The 20129-nt window shown below is 63.7% G+C and overlaps 1 protein-coding gene across 4 annotated transcripts in view; it reads left to right on the top strand.

Moving 5' to 3' along the window:
- Positions 1-4367: 4367 nt before the first annotated feature.
- Positions 4368-20129, top strand: part of LAMA5 (laminin subunit alpha 5) — a 43784-nt gene continuing 28022 nt past the window's right edge. For all 4 annotated transcript variants that reach the window (XM_036901795.2, XM_036901794.2, XM_036901793.2 and 1 more), the window contains exons 1-6: positions 4368-4713; positions 8871-9023; positions 16307-16424; positions 17163-17281; positions 17366-17536; positions 17628-17725. In XM_036901795.2, coding sequence (XP_036757690.2) covers positions 4420-4713; positions 8871-9023; positions 16307-16424; positions 17163-17281; positions 17366-17536; positions 17628-17725 — 953 coding nt within the window. In that variant the 5' untranslated portion in view covers positions 4368-4419. The remainder of the gene's footprint in view (positions 4714-8870; positions 9024-16306; positions 16425-17162; positions 17282-17365; positions 17537-17627; positions 17726-20129) is intronic.

Genomic DNA, 20129 nt, shown 5'->3' with positions numbered 1-20129 from the left:
GCAGGCCCAGGGTGCAAGCTGGCTCTGGGGACAGGAGGTCCGGCACAGTCATCTGTTGCCAACTGGCTGTGACGACACAGTACAAGGGGCCAGAGCCTGGCTGGTCAGGGAGGAAGGCTGCCTCTGCGCCCCTCCCCCGTGAGCCGACTCCTTTGACTGCCAGCCCAGGACTGGGTGTCCTGCTCCTGTGGGTTCAGGACAGAGCGCTGTGGCTGCAGGGCTGGCTGGGGAAGGGGGCACATTAGGGACTAGTGCCCAAAGCATGCTCAAGAAATGCTGGGGAGAAAACGATTCACGGGTCAATCCCTTCCCTTTCCTAGCTCTGTACTCTGGACCGGCCCTTGGACCTTTCGGCCTCGGTTGCCCCATTGGCAAGTAGGGAAGGTGGCTGGTTGACCCAGAAGTGGGGGGAAGATGGGAGACACCCTTGCTGGGCCATGTGGGGATGGCTTGCTGGAAATGTGACATGGGCAGCAGGGTGGAGGTGGGAAGAGATAGGCCTCCCCTCCCTGGCCCCCTAGAGGCCCCGTGTGCAGCCCACTGGGTTAACACCTCGGATCTCCTGGCTGCCCCAGGGGGTCTCTCCCCATTGGGGCCACCAGTTGGCACAGGCTGGGGGTGCAGAGTAGTAGACTTACCCAGCCCCTTTCACCACACTCCCCTCTGCCCATTTCACCCCCTCTTCCCCACTGGCCGTGTCCTGGCCCCACCTTGCCACCACTTGTGCTGGGGGCAGCTGTCTGCCAGGAAGCCGCGGGCCAGGGATTAACTCTCCCTGTCCCTCTGCTGTCTCTTTGCCCTTGGACAGCGGAGGCCTGGCGGCTATGGGGCTCAGAGGCCTCCCACCTGACATCTCTACAGGTGGGCCTCTCCAGCGATATTGGGAAGCAGACATTCAGTGCAGGGTGGGGAGGGTGGAGGTGGGAGGGAGGGTTCCCAGCCCAGCACCCAGGCCGCCAGGGTCCCCAGCTATCAGAGGGTTGCCAGGGTATCTGCTGTGCTGTGATGTGAGGATGGGGGCCCTCTGGGCAGTAGGGAGGGCAGGGCAGGGGCAGGGCAAACCCCCATCTGGGAGCCCTGCTACTGCCCAGACTCGTCTGACACTGGAACGATCGTAAATTAGCTCGTGAGCCTGTGTGAGACTTCAGTTCAGACAGGGAGGTTCTTGACGCTGATCCAGAACAGATTGGACAGTTTTAAGTAAGGAAGGAATTTATTAAAGCGAGAGTAGCAGCAGGGAAGAGCAGAGGGAGGAAGGGGCAGCTCACTGAGCTCCTGCCCGGCCCAGGGCAGGTCCCTTGCCGACCCCTAAAGCCACCTGGTGTTCAGTGTCTGTGTGGATCTGCACGGGGTGGGAACTAAGCCACTACCACCCCAGGATGTGGGGGAGCCGCAGAGCCCTGGATGGAGCGAGTTTGCGTTCTGAGAACTTCCTAAGCGCCAAGGAAGGAGATCTCAGGCAGGCTGCTAAAGAGCAGGATCGTCCGGCTGCAGTCCTGCCTGGGCCACCCAGGAGACGGGAACTCGCAGGCCCAACCCAGAGCTCTCAGCCCTGTCCTGCTTGTCTGAAGGAGAACAGAGAGAAGACCTGTGCTTAAGACTAGAATATTGAATGAAACAGCAAAGTAACAAAAGATGATTACTACTAGAGAAGCTGGAAGACAAGATGCAGTAAGTTGGGCAGCAAGAAGGCTTTATTTTTTATTAATTTATTTTTTTTTTGAGAGGGCATCTCTCATATTTATTGATCAAATGGTTGTTAACAACAATAAAATTCTGTATAGGGGACTCAATGCACAATTATTAATCAACCCCAAGCCTAATTCTCAACAGTCTCCAATCTTCTGAAGCATAACGAACAAGTTCTTACATGGTGAACAAGTTCTTACATAGTGAATAAGTTCTTACATGGTGAACAGTGCAAGGGCAGCCATCGCAGAAACTTTCGGTTTTGATCACACATCATGAACTATAAACAATCAAGTCAGATATGATTATCCATTTGATTTTTATACTTGATTTATATGTGAATCCCACATTTCTCCCATATTTTTTTTTAATAAAATGCTGAAGTGGTAGGTAGATGCAAGATAAAGGTAGAAAACATAGTTTAGTGCTGTAAGAGGGCAAATGTAGATGATCAGGTGTGTGCCTGTAGACTAAGTATTAATCCAAGCTAGACAAGGGCAACAAAACATCTACGGATGCAGAAGATTGCGAGAAGGCTTTATTTAAGGTAAAGTACACACTCTAAGAAAAGGGAGAGTTGTGGGCAGCCTCAGATAAGAGGTGTGCTTAAAGTTTAGGATTCATGTCTTTTAAGAATCTCAAGAATGGGGCGAAGGGCCAGGGAAGGTGCACAGGCCAACTCAGGGCGTCCGTCTCCAGGGAGACACTACACTGCCATCCAGTCAGCCCTCTAGAGATTCCGTGAGATAAACTTAACACAGGAATTTATTGATCCTGCTCTTCTCCAAGATAGTGGTCACCCTCAAGCAGTGGGGACATACCATTTAGGACTGCTTGTACTGCCTTAAGATAAGGTCGGTTGGTTATTGGCTGGTTACCGTAAAATATGTTAGGATTTACCTCCTAATTCCCTGGCTACTAAAAGGGAACGTTAGCCTTAAGATGGGGTCCCTCCTGTTCTTACCGTACTGTTTATATCTCAGCATTTTTCATCCTAGGCAGGAAACATTAACCCTGACGCTTACCCCAGGTCCCCGCCCACCTCAAGCCAGCCCGCCTGTGAGGAGCCTCGGATTCCTCCTCTCCCTGCCGCCCTCCGGGTCGGCCCCTCCCCACCCGGAGGCGTCCTACAAAGGGGGCCTATCTCCTCTTCCTCTAGGTGGAGAGGCTAAAGGTGAGGCCTCCGAACTGTGAGGGGGGTAGGGGGGTAGGGGGGGCTACGGGAGCGGAGGGTCATCCCACTGCCCTATTTCCCAACCCCAAAGAGAAGGGGCAGCTCAGCCTGGAGGGGTTCACGATTCGCAGGAGGCCAGGGGCAGCCAGGAAGATGTGGTGCAAACTTCAGGAACAGCTTCAGGCCAGGACCCCTGCCAGGACCAGCTGGCCGTTGCTTTGCACACTCACCCAGCCACCCAGGACTGTCTAGGGGGGTCCCATGTGGGACACACACCCGCTGTCCTGGCTCGGAGAACAGGGGAGCTGCCAGTCCGGCAGCTGCGTTCCCCTGCCATCCCCCACGGACTTCCCTCCAGGCCGATTAGGGCCATGAGCCTGAGGGGAGGAGATCCAGTGGCCAGAGCCATCCAAACGCAGAAACAGCTGAGACACAACCCTTAGCTCTGGCCTCTGGGTCCGGACCCATTTCATGGGCGACCTTGGGAGCCCCGTGCAGGGGAGTGGCCCTGAGCCAGAGGGCTCCTGGACAGAGATGGTGGAGTCCACACTGACCCAGAGCAAGGTGTTCGCAGGCAGAAGGGCTGGCTCATTACCCTCCACCCCCAACCCCCAAGACAAACGTGCACACAGCAGGTGCTCAACAGATGTCCTTTTGGCCATCGCCATCGTCCTGGCCCTCAGGAGGCCATCAGCATCCTCCCTTTGCCACAGGGGCCCCATAGGTGGGCACGCAGGGTCCAGCCCCCCCTGGTCCATTTCCCTATTTTAGAGTATTTTTAAGGCCAACCCAGGGCAGGCAGGAGCCAGGCAGGGGTGAATCTGGCCTGGCTGCCCCAGGGAAGCACGGGGGCTCCCGGTCCCTTTGCAGATCATATTCCCTCCAGGCCCCCACCCGCGACCACTCACAGCTAGCCGCGTGCTCATGTGGTACACCTGCAGGATGCGGCTCTGGCCGTCTGAAGGGGAGAAAAGCCCAAAACTGGCCCAAGGAGAAGGGTGGGCCTGCGCGGGGCCTGCGGGAGTCCCTCGTCAGGCCAGGGGGACCCAAGCGTCCAGGCTCCCGTGCGCTCGGGGCGCTGTGCCGGTTTTGGCCGAGGGTGGGACGGGCTGGGCGTTAATAGGGCAGATGTCCAGGCTGGACCCAGGGAGAGCGTGCCCTGGTTGGGGCCACAGCGTCGGCGCCAAGGCCGCCGGGCACGCTCGGCCCACAAGAGGTGCCCAAAGTTAGGGAAACAAAGAGTGGAGCCGGGGGGGCTGGGAAAAGCCAGTCGGGCGCGCGGGGCCGGGCGCTGCCGGGCCCGGAGCCACGCCCTGGGGCCCCGCGGCGCCGCGTTCCCAGGGCCTGGCCCGGGGCCAGCAGGTGTCCCTTCCGGGAGGCCGGCCGGGGCAGGAAGGGTTAAGGCCCCAACTGCCCCTCCCGTCCCCTCCCCCTCCGGGGCGCGGGGCTCGGGCCCGGGCGGGCCGGGGCGGGGCCTAACATTCGCGGGCGGGGCGAGCTGGCCGCCGCGCCGCACTCCCGCCGGGCTCCCCCACGCCGCGGTCCGGAGCTGGAAGATGGCGAGGCCGGGAGCGCGGCTGTGCGTGCGGAGCGCGACCCGGGGCCCCACGCCGCTGCTGCTGCTGGGCGGGCTGGCGCTGCTGGGCGCGGCGCGGGCGCGGGCGGCGGCGGGCGGCGGCTTCAGCCTGCACCCACCCTACTTCAACCTGGCCGAGGGCGCCCGCATCGCCGCCTCGGCCACCTGCGGCGAGGAGGCCCCGGCGCGCGGCGCCCCGCGCCCCACCGAGGACCTCTACTGCAAGCTGGTGGGCGGCCCGGTGGCCGGCGGGGACCCCAACCAGACCATCCAGGTGAGCGCGGCCGGGGCGCCGGGGCCGGAGCGGGCTCGGGCTCGGCGGGGCACGCCCAGGTGCGGACCGAAGTCCCAGCGTCTCGGCCGGCAAGGCGGCTCGGCATTCCGGCGGACGGAAGGGACCCGGCTCGGCCAGAGAACCGCGCGTCCCTTCGGGAGGGCAGGACGCAGCGTCCCCACCGCGGGCCTGGGGCGGCCGAACGCCCGTCGAGTTCGGCGGCGGTGGCACGGCGGGGGAGGGGGCTGGTGCCCAGTCCCTGGCGGCCCCAAGCCCCGGGATTCCGGGAGGGCGGGACTTGGCTGCCGCCGCCTGCAGCCCGAGGGGAGGGGGCGGACCCGTTCAGCCTTCCCGCGGGACAGGCTGGAACCTGCTGGCGTTGATGGGACAGGGGTGGGGGTGGGAGCAGCTAGGGTCCCTCGCCTTAGGGGCCATGCACTGGAGGTCCGCACTGGCCCGCGGCAGAGGGTTAAAGCCCTCCCCACTGGGCGTCTAGGGACTCAGTGGGACCCTGAAGGGGGCAAACATCGGCATTGTTAACTGGGGATGGGAATGTGGAGCTCCAGGTCAGCATCTCTGCCCTGAAGGTGGTGAGGTCCCTGGGCTTCGGTCTCCCTGGGAACATGTAGTTTCAATCTCCTGAAGACCCTCTCCGGGGCATGTCCACCCAAGCCCCGAGCCTGTAAACGGGGAATGGGTTAGGTGGCCCCATGCACAGAATCCCGACCAGGAAAGCAGGGCTGTTGAGAGGCTGTGGACTTAGGTTGGGAGCGGGGGTCCTGGGAGGCTCCTTGGTGGGCAAAGCCTCCAGGGGCCTCCTCCATGCCAAGCCCGTCTCCCCACCCCTGCCGAGCCTTAGGAAGAGTCTGGGGGTCCCAAGGCTGATGTAACCTGAGCTGCCACCTTCATGGTCCGCATAGCTGGGGAAGTGGGGTTGGGGAGGGTGTTGCTCACATGGGTGATGGATGAAGGCCCCCTTCACTGTCTGCCCACCAGCTTGCTGCCTTGACCCTCCAGTGGAGGGAGGGACTGAGAGGAGCCTTCATACAGCAGAGCCATCCTGGGTCGTAGTGGCACTGCCCGCAGGCTCCTAGGTTGCCCGCATGCCCTCAACCACACCCAGCGCAGCTGGGACAGGAAATCTCAAAGCCCGTATTTTAGGTGGGGAAACGGAGGCCTGGAAAGGCACAGACACCTGCTGAAAGCCCGATAGTCAGACCCAGATCAGACCCAGATCCGGAGGGTGAACAGTGGAAACCTGTATCCCTGCTGCATGCCTTTGGGGCATCTGGTTGACATCAAGGTGCCAGGGGCAGGGTCTCCAGAAGGAGCTTGTGTGGGGGTTTTGGAAGCTGCCCCAGAGGGCCTGGCTGAGCCCCTGCTGCCCCTCCTCCCTGCCCACCCGTGCTGCCCGGCCTGGGACCAGAGACCCTTAAGAAGGCGTGGCATCCTGGAAGGGCCCTTTATTGCCCCCTTATAGTGCTTAAAGGAGCCGCCTGGGGCCACATCCCCTCTCCTCTCCCTGAGGTTCAGGCTCTGGTCTGTAAGGTGGGCACAGTGTGAGGACCTGCCTCACCTGGGGTTGTGAGCCTGGCCTCAGGAGCCTGGGAAGCCACCTGTTGGCAGCTGGAGTGTCACATGAGAAGCAGCTGCCCTGAATTCGAACCGTCAGGCCTGCCCTTCCAGCTCGTGGTCTGGCGAGGGAGAGGTGAGAGCTTCCCTTGGAAAGGCTGGAGCACCTAGCAGGGCATGGCAGACAGACAGACATGTGCTGACTGGCTGGGTGGCCTTGGGGGAGTCGCTGGACCAGCTGGCCCCCACCTTGGCTGGGGCTGGTGCCTGAGCTGAGTGACTGGCACAGGAGGTGCCAGGGACGTGGAGCCTACCTTCTCCATCCCAGGAGCCCAGTCTTATGCTGGCATAGGGGACAGATCTTGGAGGATGTGGGGCCTAATGCTAGAGGCCCTCAGCTCCCAGGGTCCCCCTAGAGGAAATGAGACAAAAGTTGGCTGGGGGGGGTCTCCCAGCTGGGGCTGGGGGTGAGGTGTGCTGGGCAGCCGGAGCAAGCAGGCGGCCACTTGGGATCCCGGCCTTCCCAGCCTCAGGTGGGCATCAGAGGAGTTCCGGCTGGCCTGGGCCCCACAGGGGAAGTTGGGGGCTCAGCTGCCAGCATGGTGACTCACTGGGAGGGGAAGTCCTTATCGCTGCCCCGTGTTTCCTTGCTGTTCCCAGTATAGGACCCTCTGCAGCAAAGGGGTGGAGGGAGCCCGGCTTCCCCAGTCCAGCCCACTATGAGCCAACACTGGGAGGGAGGCCCTGGTACCCGGCCCCTGCTGCAGCACATGGGGCCTGGAGTCGCCTCTCCCTGACTCTCTGGGGGAGCCTGAGCAGAAACTTCCCTGGTGCCCCTTACCCCAGCCTTGCCCTAGTGCTCACGGGCATGGGAGGGTCTTGACCACAGGCAACCTTCTCTGGAAGGCCTGCCACCCTGGCCAGATGGCACTGCCCGCCTCCTTCAAGAAACCTCCTGACTACCCCCACCCACTCCAGACCCCTGGCGACCTGCACCCATGTGCACGGGGCTTTCAGTGCCCCTCTTGAGCTCCCTCCCCCGCTCACCCCTGTGAGGTCCTGCAGACCAGGGGGCCAGAGCCCAGGGTTTCAGTTTGGAGGTCGCCATCTAAGCTTGGGGGTACAGCCCATGCAGGTCATGCCTCTTCCTGGGTGTCCTCTGTCGCTCCTGCCCATCAGTATGGCAGCTCCAGACGTAGCTGAGAACCAAGCAGATGTGGCCCCCACACCGCCTAGCTATAGCCCCTGGGGACGGAGGGGGGAAGCTAATAGCCAGAGAGTTTCAGGGCCCTCTTGGCAGAATGAATAAAGCAGGTGATGCCTGGGCGCCTCATCAGGTTCGCGCCATGGGTGGTCTAAGCCCTGGAGCCCTGCTGAGGGTGTGATGTCTGAGCCAGAACAGAGCGCATGAGATCTGGGTGCACAGGCTCCAGGCAGAACAAAGTCTGAGATGGGGCAACCCAGAGCACCCCACACAGGGCTCCTGGGAGCCCGTGGGATGGGAGGCTGGGTGCCAGGATGCACGGTGGGGGCCGGGGGCAGACATACCCAGGGGAGGCAGGGGCACGTCATCTACCGAGGGCTTCGCGGCTGCCAGGCCTGGGCTCCTACCTCCAAATCCTAGCACAGAGCCCGCCCACCAGCACCAGGGGGCTGGGAGGGGTGGGGCCCAGCTCTGCCCCCGTGTACACCCCAGGCTCTCAGCACCTGCTGGTCCTCAACAGGGACCTCCTCTGTCCTCCCAGAAGACAGGCCCCAGCAGGTGGCTGGACCGTGACAGAAGCAGCTGTCAGGCCCCGTGTGGGAGCCGTTAATCCTGTGGTGGCTGAGGCAGGTGCCAGCATTGCCCCACTCTTCGGATGGGGACACTAAGGCTCAGTGGCTGCCATGCCTTGGCCCCGGCCACAGGGCTCGGAAGTGGCAGAGCCAGGAGGGCCAGGCATCGCCTGCCAGCTGCCCACATGCCTTCACTGTGGGGCCTGTTCCGACAGGCTGCTGTTCTGGCGTGGCTTTATTCTCTGGAACCCTAATCCAGACAGCCCTGGGTGGGAGCCTGGCAGGGGGTTTGTGAGGGACGGGCCAGTGGAAGAGGAGAGGGGGCCTGGTTCTCATGACCATTCTGGCTACCTGGACCGCTCACCTCCGGGTGACCCCCACTTGCGTGTCTGTACCGGGTGTGTGACTCGCCTCTGGACCAGCCCATTTTCCTCCTCAACTCCAACCACACTGGCCTTCTTGCTGTCCGGCCCGTGGCTCTTTCTGCCACAGGGTCTTTGCACAAAAAGCCAGACTGCCTGGAGCACAACCCCCTTACCGTGCTGGCTATAGATGCTACTTCCTCAGAGAGGCCTGCCTTGATTTCCCCCACCCAAATAGGGGGCCCCTCTCCCTTGCTCTTCTGTTTCCTCTGTAATGGGTGTGACCATTGCTCACACGGGCCATAGGCACTCAGTACGCGTTTGCCAAGAGAATGCATGAATGGTGGGTGAGAGCATCGGGGTGAGACCAGTGTGATGGGGTGAGAGGGTGATGGAAGGGGGCAAGCGGTCCCAGCCCTTCTCACCCACCAACCACACCCCCTGCAGGGCCAGTACTGTGACATCTGCACGGCTGCAAACAGCAACAGGGCACATCCTGTGAGCAACGCGATTGACGGCACAGAGCGCTGGTGGCAGAGCCCGCCGCTGTCCCGCGGCCTGGAGTACAATGAGGTCAACGTCACCCTGGACCTGGGCCAGGTAGAGTCCCTCTTTCTCCTGCCACAGCGCTCACCCCTGTGCCTCTGGCTGTAGGGCTCACCTTGGCGCATGGACCGAAGGTGGGGTCTCCGCCCAGAGTGAGGTCTCGGGGGGCTGGGCTCAGACGGGCTGCCAGGGGCAGGCCTAGCACCTGCTCTTTCAACATCCCTGTGGCCGTGGGGAGAGGGGGCTGGGTGGGGGCTCACTGGAGGTCACCAGAGCTGAGGGGTGGGCTGCCCGGTGCCAGGCCAGGCCTGGTGTTTACTCTGAGGAATTCCTGTGCAGGGAGCCAGGCCCTGGTGGTGTGGGAGGGGCCCCAGGAATGCAGAGGCACCGGAAGTGGACATTCCTAGGATACCTGTGCTGCAGAGAGGACACCGTGCAGGCAGGAGGGCAGGCATTTCCCAGTGGTGGGCCTGGGCTGTGTCCCACCTCCTGTGTGGCTTTGTGAGATGCCTGGCCTTGGTGTCCTGGCTTGTGAAATGGGCCAGCAGACCCCGTGCCTCCTGGGCCGAGGTGGGGGAGGGCAGAGAGATGAGGCAGAGCCTGGAAGAAGCCAGCCTGGGGTTCGGGGCTACAGGATCGCTCCTGCCTGAGCTGCATCCTGTTCATGGGCGACAGGTCAGGCGCCTGAGTCTCGGCCGGCCTCGCCACTGTCTGGGAGGGTCCTGGGGGTCTCTGCCCCTTTTGAGACTACCTTGCTGTAATCCTGTCAGTTGAGGAGGGGTGAAGTGGCTAGGAGGGTAAGTTACCTCTTGCTCCTGGCCAGGAGGCCTATAGGCCTGGCCCACTGGGCATGTGGGCAGTGGGTGCCAGTCCCAGCAAGTGGCCTGGAATTCCCAGGGCTGTGGATTAGCTGCTGTGCCCCAGAGAGAAACGGCCGAAGTGGTAGGGGCAAGGGGCTGGGCTGGAGGAGGGGGCTGCCCATAATGGGCTCCCTGCCTGGGGCTCCCCAGGGCTGTGGGGCCTCACCAAAGGTCACCTGGAGCTGGGGGGCCTAGGTCTGCATGGGGCTTCGGCTCACTGGGTTTCTCCATGTCTCTGCCCGCCGCCCCTAGAAGCCTGGGAGGGGCCCTGAAGCCCTGTGGGACCCTGGGGTCCCCTCCTCCCTGGCACTGCTGTGGGGGTGCCCTTCCCTACCCAGGGCCAGTCAGAGGGAACTTGTGCTGAGCTGGCGGGTTCTTGTCCCTCCTGCCCCTCGTGCAGTGCGGCAGGCCCTGTCTCCATGGCAACCCCAGGGTGGCTGACTGCGCGGAGGTGCAGTGGGCGACCCGAGGAGGCGCCTGAAGCCCTGCCCCTTCTAGCCCTGCAGCCTGAGCCCCGTCTCCTCATCTGAAATGGGCGGAATGTCCAGGCAGGTGGCCTGTTTGCTCTGTAGGCTGGTCCCAGGCCAGGGAGCAGGCCTCACTGGCTGAGCACCCTGCCTCTCCAGGCCCGGGTTCCCCAACTAAAATGTGACGAAGAGGAAGGGGACCTTTTCTAGCACTGTCTGGGGGGGGGGGCTGACTCACCGTTCACCTGTCACACTCCCCTCTCCCTCCACCCTTCCTTCCTTTTTTCCACCCACCCATCCCTCCCTCCCTTTTTCCGTCTACTCTTTCCTCCCCGCTCCCCTTACTGACTGCGGACGGACCCACCAAAGCCCCTGCCTCGTCTGAGCTAGGGGGCCGCCAGCCTTGACCGGGTTTGGGGCAGGGCGCATAGGGACTGCCCACCAAAGTGCTCTGGAGTTGGGTCGGGTGGATGGACCCAGTTTCCAACTCCGTGGGTGAGAGAAATCTCTTTCCTGGGGATGTTTCCCAGCCAGGATGGAACTCCGGAGGAATTCCTGCATGTACTACCATCCCTTTCAGGAAAGGAGCCCGCTGCCCTTTCTGTGAGCCACTGAGCCGTGCCCAGGTCCCTTCTGATTGGATGGGAGCCCTACGTCTTGAGGTCCTGCCATTGGTGCCCCACCTGGGGGCAGAGGAGCTCCCCTTCGGGCAGGAAGAGAATAAAGATGGGTGCAGGTGGCATGGGCTGGAGGTAGGGGGAGGCTTTTGGAAGAGAGGGCCTGGAGCTTCTGATTGGCCCTCGATGTGACCCTGGGGTCTGTGCTCCCAAGCCTCCCCCCATTCTGGTGATGGGAGCAGCTAGTGCCCACAGACTGGAGAGACCCTGGGGCAGGACCCCCCAAGTGTATTTGCTGGAGCAGATGGGGTGACAGGCCTAGCACGAGGGACCTGGCTATGCGGGCAGAGCCCACGGTCCTGACCCAATTGGGATCCTCCTGCTTTGGGGCCAGGCAGTCCTTCAAAGCTGGGTGGGGCTAGTGCTTCGCCAGGAAGTCAAGCCAAGTGGGCAGTGGGTCTGGGTACTCCCCCAGTGGCAAGCTGCCAGTGCCCTTTGTTCTAGGATCAGGAGTGGATGCCCTGGGAACGGGGGTGGGGCAGCTGGCACTGGGCATCACGAAGCCTTCTTGCCCTGGAATGGCCTGGAAAGGAGCCGGTGGGCTGTGACTCAGCTCCCAGCTCACGCTTGGTGGTGGGCCTGGGGCTGGAGGGGTCTGGTCCCTGGGGTATCTGTCTGGGGGCAGCACGTCCTGCGGTCACATGTCCTGTTCTAACCTTTCTCATCGCAGGGGAAGGTGGGGGGCCATTAGACCCTCTTCTTTCCCATTTTGCAGATGGAGAAACAGGCTCCAGGCGCAAGGTCCTGGTTGGGAACAGGATGGATGGTTTGCTGGGTGGCCCTCAGCCAGGAACCCCCTGAGCTGAGGGGCCGGAGCCCATGGCGTGAGCCTTGGAGAGGGCCCTCCTGCAGGGCGGGGCGCAGGAGGGCTCTGTGGCTGGGACTGAGGAGCAGCTGTCTGTGTCCTGCAGCGGCCTGCCGGCGCACCCCATGCCGGGGGCTGGAGGCTCTTATTTCTCTGCTGTCTCCTCCAGGGCCTCCGGTGGCTTGAGGCCCCCCCTTCCCTGCACCCCAGTTGGGGGGATACCACTTCTGACGGCCTGGGTTCCGGCTGCACGGCAGGATGGGACCTGACATGAGTGTCCTGACCCCAGCAGGGGCCTTGCTGTGGGGTCCCAGGTCCTGTTCCGCTAGGCCCAGTGGTCTTAAGAAGCAGGGCAAAGGGGGTTGGGACTGACTCTGGCGGGCACAGGCCCGAGGACCCACTGGCTGCTTTGGCGGTAGGACCCTGTGTAGCCTGCCTGCCCGCCCACCTCCAGGCGGCTCACCCTCAGAGGCGGCCAGCTTGGGACTCGCAGGGCAGGCTTCCACGTCCTGGTGTGCCTGCCGGCTGCCGGGTTACAAGGCTGCAGCTGCTGGCCTGGCTGTCCAGGTTCAGCTGGGCGCTCGGCCATGCCAGTGCCCTGGGAGGGTCAGTGGGGTTGCTGGAAGGAAGCGTAAGTGCCAGCCAGGCTCTGGTTGCACAACCCAGTGGCCCAGACAGGTGCGGGGCTGGGCTCTCTGGGGGAGGACAGCAAGGCAGGCCCAGTGGCTGGGTCAGGCACCCTCCCCGGCTCAGGCCCATCGCCTCAGGAGCCCTGAGACTGTGTCTGCTCTTCCTTTGCCCGGAGGACAGGGCCAGAGGGCTGCCCGTGCTAGGGCAGAGGGCCATGCGCCCCCGCCCTGCGCAGCCTTGGGCAGCCTCATGTCTGCTCACTCTGGGCACACACAGACCCACCACCTCACGCTGAAAGCCCAGGCCCTGGCAGCCTCCAGGGGCTCCCGTTTTCCCTCTGTTTTGAGGCAAATCCCGCAGCACTGGCCTCTAGCAATACTGTTCACCACTGGAGACTAAATTGTTTGGGTTTCAGGATCCCCTTGGGATAAACTCTACTTCCTGTGGCCTGGGGCTGACCATCTGGCTGGACCTGGGCAGGGCTACCCGGAGGAGGGGACAGAGTCAGGGATCTCAGGCCTAGGGGCCTGAAACAACCCTTGGGTGGGTGGGAGTCCGTTGAGGTGTGGGCCGCTCCGGGCATTTGCCCCCCTTAGCCGGTGAGGCCTTCCCCTCCCCTCCCTGAGGGCCCTGCCTGCTCCGGACCCCTGTGTGAGTCAAGTCATCCCCCTTCCCCGGCTCCATCCTCCGCATTTCCGCTGTCTAATGTTCTGCTCCTATCTCCTCTCCGTGATCCCAGTGTGTGAAAATCTATGCTTATTTACCCAGTTGGGGGCCTGGGTAGACACACCCGCCCTGCCCCACCCTGGCCCAGATGGCCTCTGCTGCCGCGTTTATCTCCTTATCGGGGCTTCTGGATGGGGTCTCTGCTGAGAGGCCGGCACATTCCGGAGAGGGCAGACCTGGGGGCCTGGGCTGGGGGGTCCAGCACTCCCCATCAGCCAGGGTGTCCGGGAGGTCCGCGTGCACCCGCTCACTCCGCGGAGACCAGCCAGGGAGCCTACCCGAACGCCTGGGCTAGGAAGGGCTTCCTGCCTCCACCCGCCGTGGCCTGGGACCCTGGTCCGTCCACACGAATCTAAGCAGGGCCCTGCTTCCTGTGGGGCCGGGGCTGAGTCACAGCCTGCCCGGTGATTCACGCTGCCCAGCTCCGGTGTGTGGGGGCAGGGCCCTGTACTCCCTGAGGATGGGGCGCAAGGGCCCCACCAGGGTCTCCGCGGCCCCACGGTGGGCCAGGGCAGAGGTGGGGCATGCTGGTCCTACCACCCTGGGCTCCTGCAGGTTCCAGCCCTATCTCTGTCCTTGGTGACCTGGGTACCTGAGTCCAGAAGGCTGCCAACCCTCTGCCCCCCACCTTTCCCAGGGGCTTCAGAGACTCTGGTGGGGTCTGTGGCACCGAATTTCTCTCTAGCTGGACCCCAGCTCTGGCCCCTGTGCACTTGTCCTTCTGGACAGCAGAGGGCATGGCATTAGGTGCCCTCTGCCGCAGCCTGCCAGGTGGTGCCGACTTCTCGCGCACCTCAAGGGATGGTGGCATCTTCCTAGTGGAGGCTCTCGGAGCTGTCACGCTGTCCTGAAAGTCACTGTGCCCTGCCCCACACCTTTGCTGCGTTTGCCTTCCCACTGCCCCATGTCCAAGGAAGTGACCATGCTTCCACTGTGGCCCAGGGCCCACCCTGGGCCCTCTGGGCTCTTAGGACCCCCATCAGGCAGTGGTCACCAGGGCAGATTCTCTCCAGGGAGCCCTGGCCCTCTGTGGTCAGGCTGGGTGTGGGGGCCCGGGGGTGCCTTGGCCAAGGGGTGGGCCCGGCTGCTGTCCTGGAGACGTGCCTGCCCTAAAATAGCCAGATTTTTAAAAATAACTCGGGAGGCTTTTGTTTGGCTTTTGCTTTAAAAGACATTTTTTTCCTTCTGTACAGAACTCTAGCAGCGGGAAAGGTCAGCCTGAGTTGGCAGCGAGCAGAGCTCAGCGGGCAGGGGGAGATCTGCGTCCAGGGAGGCCAGGGGTCTGCACCCTGTCTCGGGGCAGGCCCAGGGTGTCTCCTGGCCCAGGGAGCCGGGGCCAGCTCAGGGGCAGCTGGGGAGAGCTGGGTGTGTGCCTGTCTCCCCTCCAGCCTGGGCCAGGGCCTCTGTGTGACAGACAGATGGCCAGTGGGCAGACGGACAGAAAGCAGGGGTCTTAAGTGCATCCCAGCGTGCCAGGCGTGGGGTCCCAAGTCTCCATGCTGTCCCTGTCCCGGCTGCTCAGTGCCGTCCAGTGAATGTTTGTGCAAGTGCTATCAGCTGGGAAAAATGCAGCTGGCCCCCCACCTTGGGGAGGGACAGAGCCGGCCAGCCGAGGGTGCAGCCTGGTGGTCTCGCTCAGGGAAAGGCGGGGGTGGGTCCCAGGGGCTTGGAGGGAGGGAGCCTTTAATCTCCTTGGGGCCGTTGGTGGGGGCAGTGCCGCTGGCCCCCCAGGGTAGCTACCACGTATCTTGTGCACACCCAGGCCCCCCTTCCTCTTCCTCATGAAGACCCCTCCGGGCACGGGGGCCATCCGAGGACTCCTGGTGCCCCTGGAACGCCTGGCGGGTGGCCAGGATGCCAGGCTGGTTGTAGGTCTGTCCCCACAGGGGCTCAAGCCCTTTCCCTGACTGGTTGGGGTGGAGCCAGAGATGACTTCAGAGCCTGGCAGTGGGTGAGCAGGCCTGTGCCCTCCCACCCTGGGGAAAGGCCGCTCTTGGCTGACCAGGGCCAGGCCTCCTAGGAAGGGACTCCGAACAGGCATGTCCCGGGGCTCTGGGACCTTCCCCTCTGCCTGGGTTCTGAGCAGCCTGTGCCTTCTGAGGGCTGGGCATGAGGGGCCCGTGGGCCCCCCGCCATCCCTCCAAAGGGTTTCCACAGCAGCCCCAGGCTCACGAGGCGGTGGGGGCAGCTGTGGGCCTCGGGCAGCCCTAGAGGGGACCCCCGGCCCTGCTCCCTGCGGCCCCTATGCTCTGGGCCTGGGTGGCCAGTAGAAGCCCAGCCAGTCTGGGGCAGAAAATCCAGCCGACAGCAAAAGGGGCTGCTCCCCAAGGCCAGGCAGGCACGTTCCCCAGACCCGCTCTGCCCTTTGTCGAGGGCCTCGCACCCCTCCCGAGTGCCTGGCCCACCCCTGCAGGCCGGGGGTTCCATGTCCCCCTGCCTGCTGCGAGCCCAAACGCACCTGCACGGCGCCTGACCTGCATGGTGGCCCCATCCCTCTGTGTTCCCTCGGCTTTGGGGCAGTGGGGAGGGCAGGGGAGGCTCTCAGTGGTCTTCAGGGTGTGGAAACCATAGTTCCTGCCCTGTGGTCAGCATGTAGGGGAGGCCAAGGTCAGGGTGGGCACCGGGGAGCCACGCCCAGGGGCGTGAGGGTGGAGCCGGTTCAGGTGCCGGTCCTCTGGGGTCGTGGTGGCCCAGCCTTGTCATTGAGGCCCAGGCGGGCAGGTGCTTCTGTGTGAGCCCCCAGGCTGTTCTTGGGGCAGAGCCGTTTCCTGGGGCCGTGGCCCAGGGCCATGAACTCTGGGCACTAACACCGGGACCCCCACCACCTCCAGGCTGTCTGCCGCCTCAGAGCCCAAAGGACCGGTGTGACTCTCTGACCTCCTGGGGCAGGGATGGGGGAGGCCGATGGGTCTGGGCCCTGGACCAAGGCACCCCCAGGACCAGGAGGGGAGCCCTTCAGAAATACTGGGTTCCTTTATTCATCGGTCACTGACATGGGTCTCCGTGGCCATGAGCTGCTCCCCAAGCCAGCTGGCCCTCCTACCCACCCTTGCATGTGCACCCACAGATGTCCTCTGTGGGAAAGGGAGCCCTACCTCACAGGGTGGGGGTGGCCCTTGAGGCCAAGCAGCGTGGAAGGAGCCTCAGGCTGATGTCCTCACTGCCCTCCCAGGTTTTCCACGTGGCCTACGTGCTCATCAAGTTCGCCAACTCCCCGAGGCCGGACCTCTGGGTACTGGAGCGGTCCACAGACTTCGGCCACACCTACCAGCCATGGCAGTTCTTCGCCTGTGAGTCCCCTGGAGCCAGGGGCTGGCCTGGGTGTCCCCTGGGAGGGGCCTTGCACTCTCCAGGTGTCTGGACACCAGGCCTGCCCTCCTGCCAGCTTCTGCCTACGTCAGCACTGTGGGGGACACGTTTGTGAAGGCAGGTGTGGGGGCTCTCTCCTGCCGTTTCTTGGCAGCCTCTGGCTTCACAGTCTGGCAACTCCTGAGGGGGCAAAGGCAGCCAGCTTAGTTGCCCGGTCAGGAGGCACAGAGCACTGCCCCCACGCTCACTGGCTGGCCGTGTCCCGGGCCAGCCTGCCCAGCACGTTGATGGCATGGTCCGATTGGGGAGTCTGGCCCAGGTGTCCTGCCCCAAACTTCACAGCCCAGGACTGGTGGCTGGGCAGTCCTGTAAGGGGCAGTTGGGAATGGTCCCCCAAGGATGGGGTTGAGGAGGTCATCTAGGGGGACGTGCATTCTGCAGAGACAGGGACAAATGGACAGACACAGCAAAGGCCCGGAGGGGCCGGTTCATGTGTGTGAGCGAGTTCAAAGTCAACGCGCTGGCGGCCTGGGCAGGGGCCAGCTCGGGCTGGTGGCCGGCATGCCACTCTTTCTAAAATGAAACCCTGCAGGCTTGGCAGGGTGACCCGTAGAGGCAGGCGCTGTTCCCATGTCGGGGCTGAGGTGTGCAGGGCCCTGCCATGGGGGCCAAGGCCTCTCCCAGGCCCTGCGCCCTCACTGTCCGCCGGTGTCCCACAGCATCCAAGAGGGACTGCCTCGAGCGATTCGGGCCCCAGACACTGGAGCGCATCACATGGGACGGCGATGTCATCTGTGCCACGGAGTACTCTCGGATAGTGCCCCTGGAGAATGGCGAGGTGAGCCCCCAGTGGATGCACAGCGGCGGTCCGTGGTCCGATGGAGGCAGCCGGGTCCAGCCTGACCCTCCACCCCATCCACAGATCGTGGTGTCTCTGGTGAATGGGCGCCCTGGAGCCACGAACTTCTCCTACTCGCCCCTGTTGCGTGACTTCACGAAGGCCACCAACATCCGCCTGCGCTTCCTGCGCACCAATACGCTGCTGGGCCACCTCATGGGCAAGGCTCTGCGGGACCCCACGGTCACCCGCCGGGTGAGCACCAGGCGGGGCTGTCGCGGGGTAGGGGTTGGGGGGCGCACAGGGTTGGGGCACGGGGCCGGCTGCTCATGGCCCGCGGGGACAGTACTATTACAGCATCAAAGACATCAGCATCGGTGGCCGCTGTGTCTGCCATGGCCACGCGGATGTCTGTGACGCCAAAGACCCCACAGACCCCTTCAGGTGAGGCCTGCCCCTGCCCAGTCCAGTGGGGAGGAGCCTGGCCCCATGGCCTCCCATGCCTGCACTGGCCAACCCCCCCTCCCGTGGCCTCAGTTCCCCCATGTGTAGGGTGGGTGGAGGGGCAGCACCACGTGCGGCCTCCCTGGGGCACCCTGCGCCTGGGTCGGGCTGTTTGCTGGCGGAGATGGGGTTCTCGCCGGACCTCGGCCCAGAGGAAGCCCAGGGCCTGCGTACCGGAGCTGGTGAGACAGGTAGTTGGCCCCCAGCTGGCACGCGCCTGTCCTCCAGCTTCCCCGCCTTCCCTCAGGACACAAGGGCCACATTGCAGCGTCCACCCCGAGAGCCCCACCCAGCTCGGCACAGACTCCAGGCTCCCTCCCCCGGTCCTGCCAGGGGGGAGCCCAGGAACCTGCATCTGTGACCGCCTGCTGGTGGATGTGTGCCCAGGGGGCTCCAGGCTCCCTGAGTGCAGCAGCACGTGCTCACCTGAGCCGTCAGCTGGAGCCTGGCACTGGGCCACGGCTGTTCGGCCTGGTGCAGCCTGGACACCAGCTGTCCCACGCCTCCCTCTGTCAGCAGCTGTGTGGTGCTCACACCCGCCAGGCTCTGCTCCTGCTCCGGGGGCTGGGGTGGGCATCCCACCCCGCCCCAGGAGCACCTGTTCTGGGGAGACGGGGCACGTGTAGACCTGTGCCCACTCAGTGGTCCCTACAGGCTGAGTGCAGTGGGGCCACAAGGCATGGGCTGGACTGAGGTGCCACGGGAGGCCTGGCAGAGCCAGTGATGGGGAGCCTATGTTGAGCTTTGACCCCCACCCACTGCCAGGCTCCCCAGCAGGGAGCTCGTGAGGTCCCCTGCTATTTCCCTGGCCTCAAAGTCACACTGGCTCCGGTTTGTGCTTCTGGATTCTGGGCCCATGCCCACCACGTGCTAGGGTTCCATTGCTCTGCCCGTGCCCCAACTTACAGGAGAGGCAAATGAAGCCCGGACAGCGCAGGAGCCCATCCCCATTCTCACTGTCAAAGCCACACCACAGGGTGAACCCCAAATCTGATGGGTCTGGAGGGGCTGTGCTGTCACCTGGCAGTGGGCTTCCACCCACGGCTCATGACTTGGGGGGATTAAGTGCGGAGGGGTCCTGTGCTGGCTGGGCGGGGGCCCACGGGGAAGCCAGATTGGCCCCGAGGAAAGGCGGCCTGTCCTCGCTGGTGGGAAGGCACCAGCAGGGCCCCTGGGCGTTGGGCACAAAGGACGGCTAGGGCTGGCCCCTCCCCTCACCCCGGCACACCCCAGCGTCTCCCAATGCCAGCTGTGTGCGCTCCCTGCACACGCGGCTTCTCCAGAGGCCCTGCCCCTCCAGCTAGCTGGGCTGTGCCCCTGCACCCTGACCTCCCCCACCTCCACCTGACCAGCTGCAGCCCCACCCCATCACCTGCCCACCTGGCTGCGTGCTGAACCCCTCACTCCCCTGTCCCCTTTCCCTTGATTTGGGCATTATGGGGTTGTTTCTGTGGGTGCTGTGACAGGACACAGGCCAAGGGGCTCGTGGGTGACAAGCGTGCTCTCACAGTCTGGAGGCTGGTGCCGCCCCTCCCCTGGGTCCGAATCTGCGGAGGGGCAGGGAGCTTGCTGGGGTCCGTTTATGAGGACACCAATCCCATTCGTGGGGGCTCGCCCGTGGCCGTCACTCTGCGTGCTGTTGCCGTGGGGCTGGGGCTGCACGTGGGTTTTGGGGCCGCATTTGGTCCAGCAGCTGCTTGTCTGTTGCGCTCTGTCCTAAGGTAGCCCTTGGTCTGCCCAGCCTACCTGGCTCGGCCATGCCTGGGGGCAGCCGGCTGCTCTGATAGCCCAGGGCCCGAGAGGCTGCACGCACACACGGCGTCTGTGCGTGGCGGAGCCGCCCACTGGCCTGTTCTCCTTCCCCGGCTCCGGTCGCATCCCTGGGCCTCCTGTGGCTGGAAGAGCCTGTGAGCCGTGGTCTGCGGTGGCTGCTGGGCGCTCACCCTTGGGCGATGGGTTAGCTGGCAGTGGCATCCTGGTTGATGGCCACGTCTCGGCCCTTCAGAGCGGTCACCTCGCCATCTCTTGGCATCTCTCTGTGGCCGGGAGTCGGCGGCACCTGAATGGTCGGCCCGCATGGGCTGTCTGCCTCTTCGGGATGTCTCTGGCCCCTTGGGAGTCTGGGACTGACCCTGGCAGGAGGAGTGAACCTACCTTCTGTCCTCACGCGTTCCAGGCTGCCAAGGCCGTTAGCTGTCTGGCTGCCAGCTCGCCCCTCCGCCTACTCCTTCTGGAGCCCGTTGCCCAGCCGGGAGCTTCTGACAATCTCCTTCTGTCTCAGAACTTTCCACATGCCCACCTCCGCCTTCTGGGTAGTTTTTCAGCTTGTGTCTCTCCAGCTGCA

The sequence above is a fragment of the Manis pentadactyla genome, chromosome 5 (genome assembly GCF_030020395.1).
Source record: "Manis pentadactyla isolate mManPen7 chromosome 5, mManPen7.hap1, whole genome shotgun sequence".
In the NCBI taxonomy this organism is placed as follows: domain Eukaryota; kingdom Metazoa; phylum Chordata; class Mammalia; order Pholidota; family Manidae; genus Manis; species Manis pentadactyla.
This window is presented reverse-complemented; position numbering and strand designations above follow the sequence as displayed.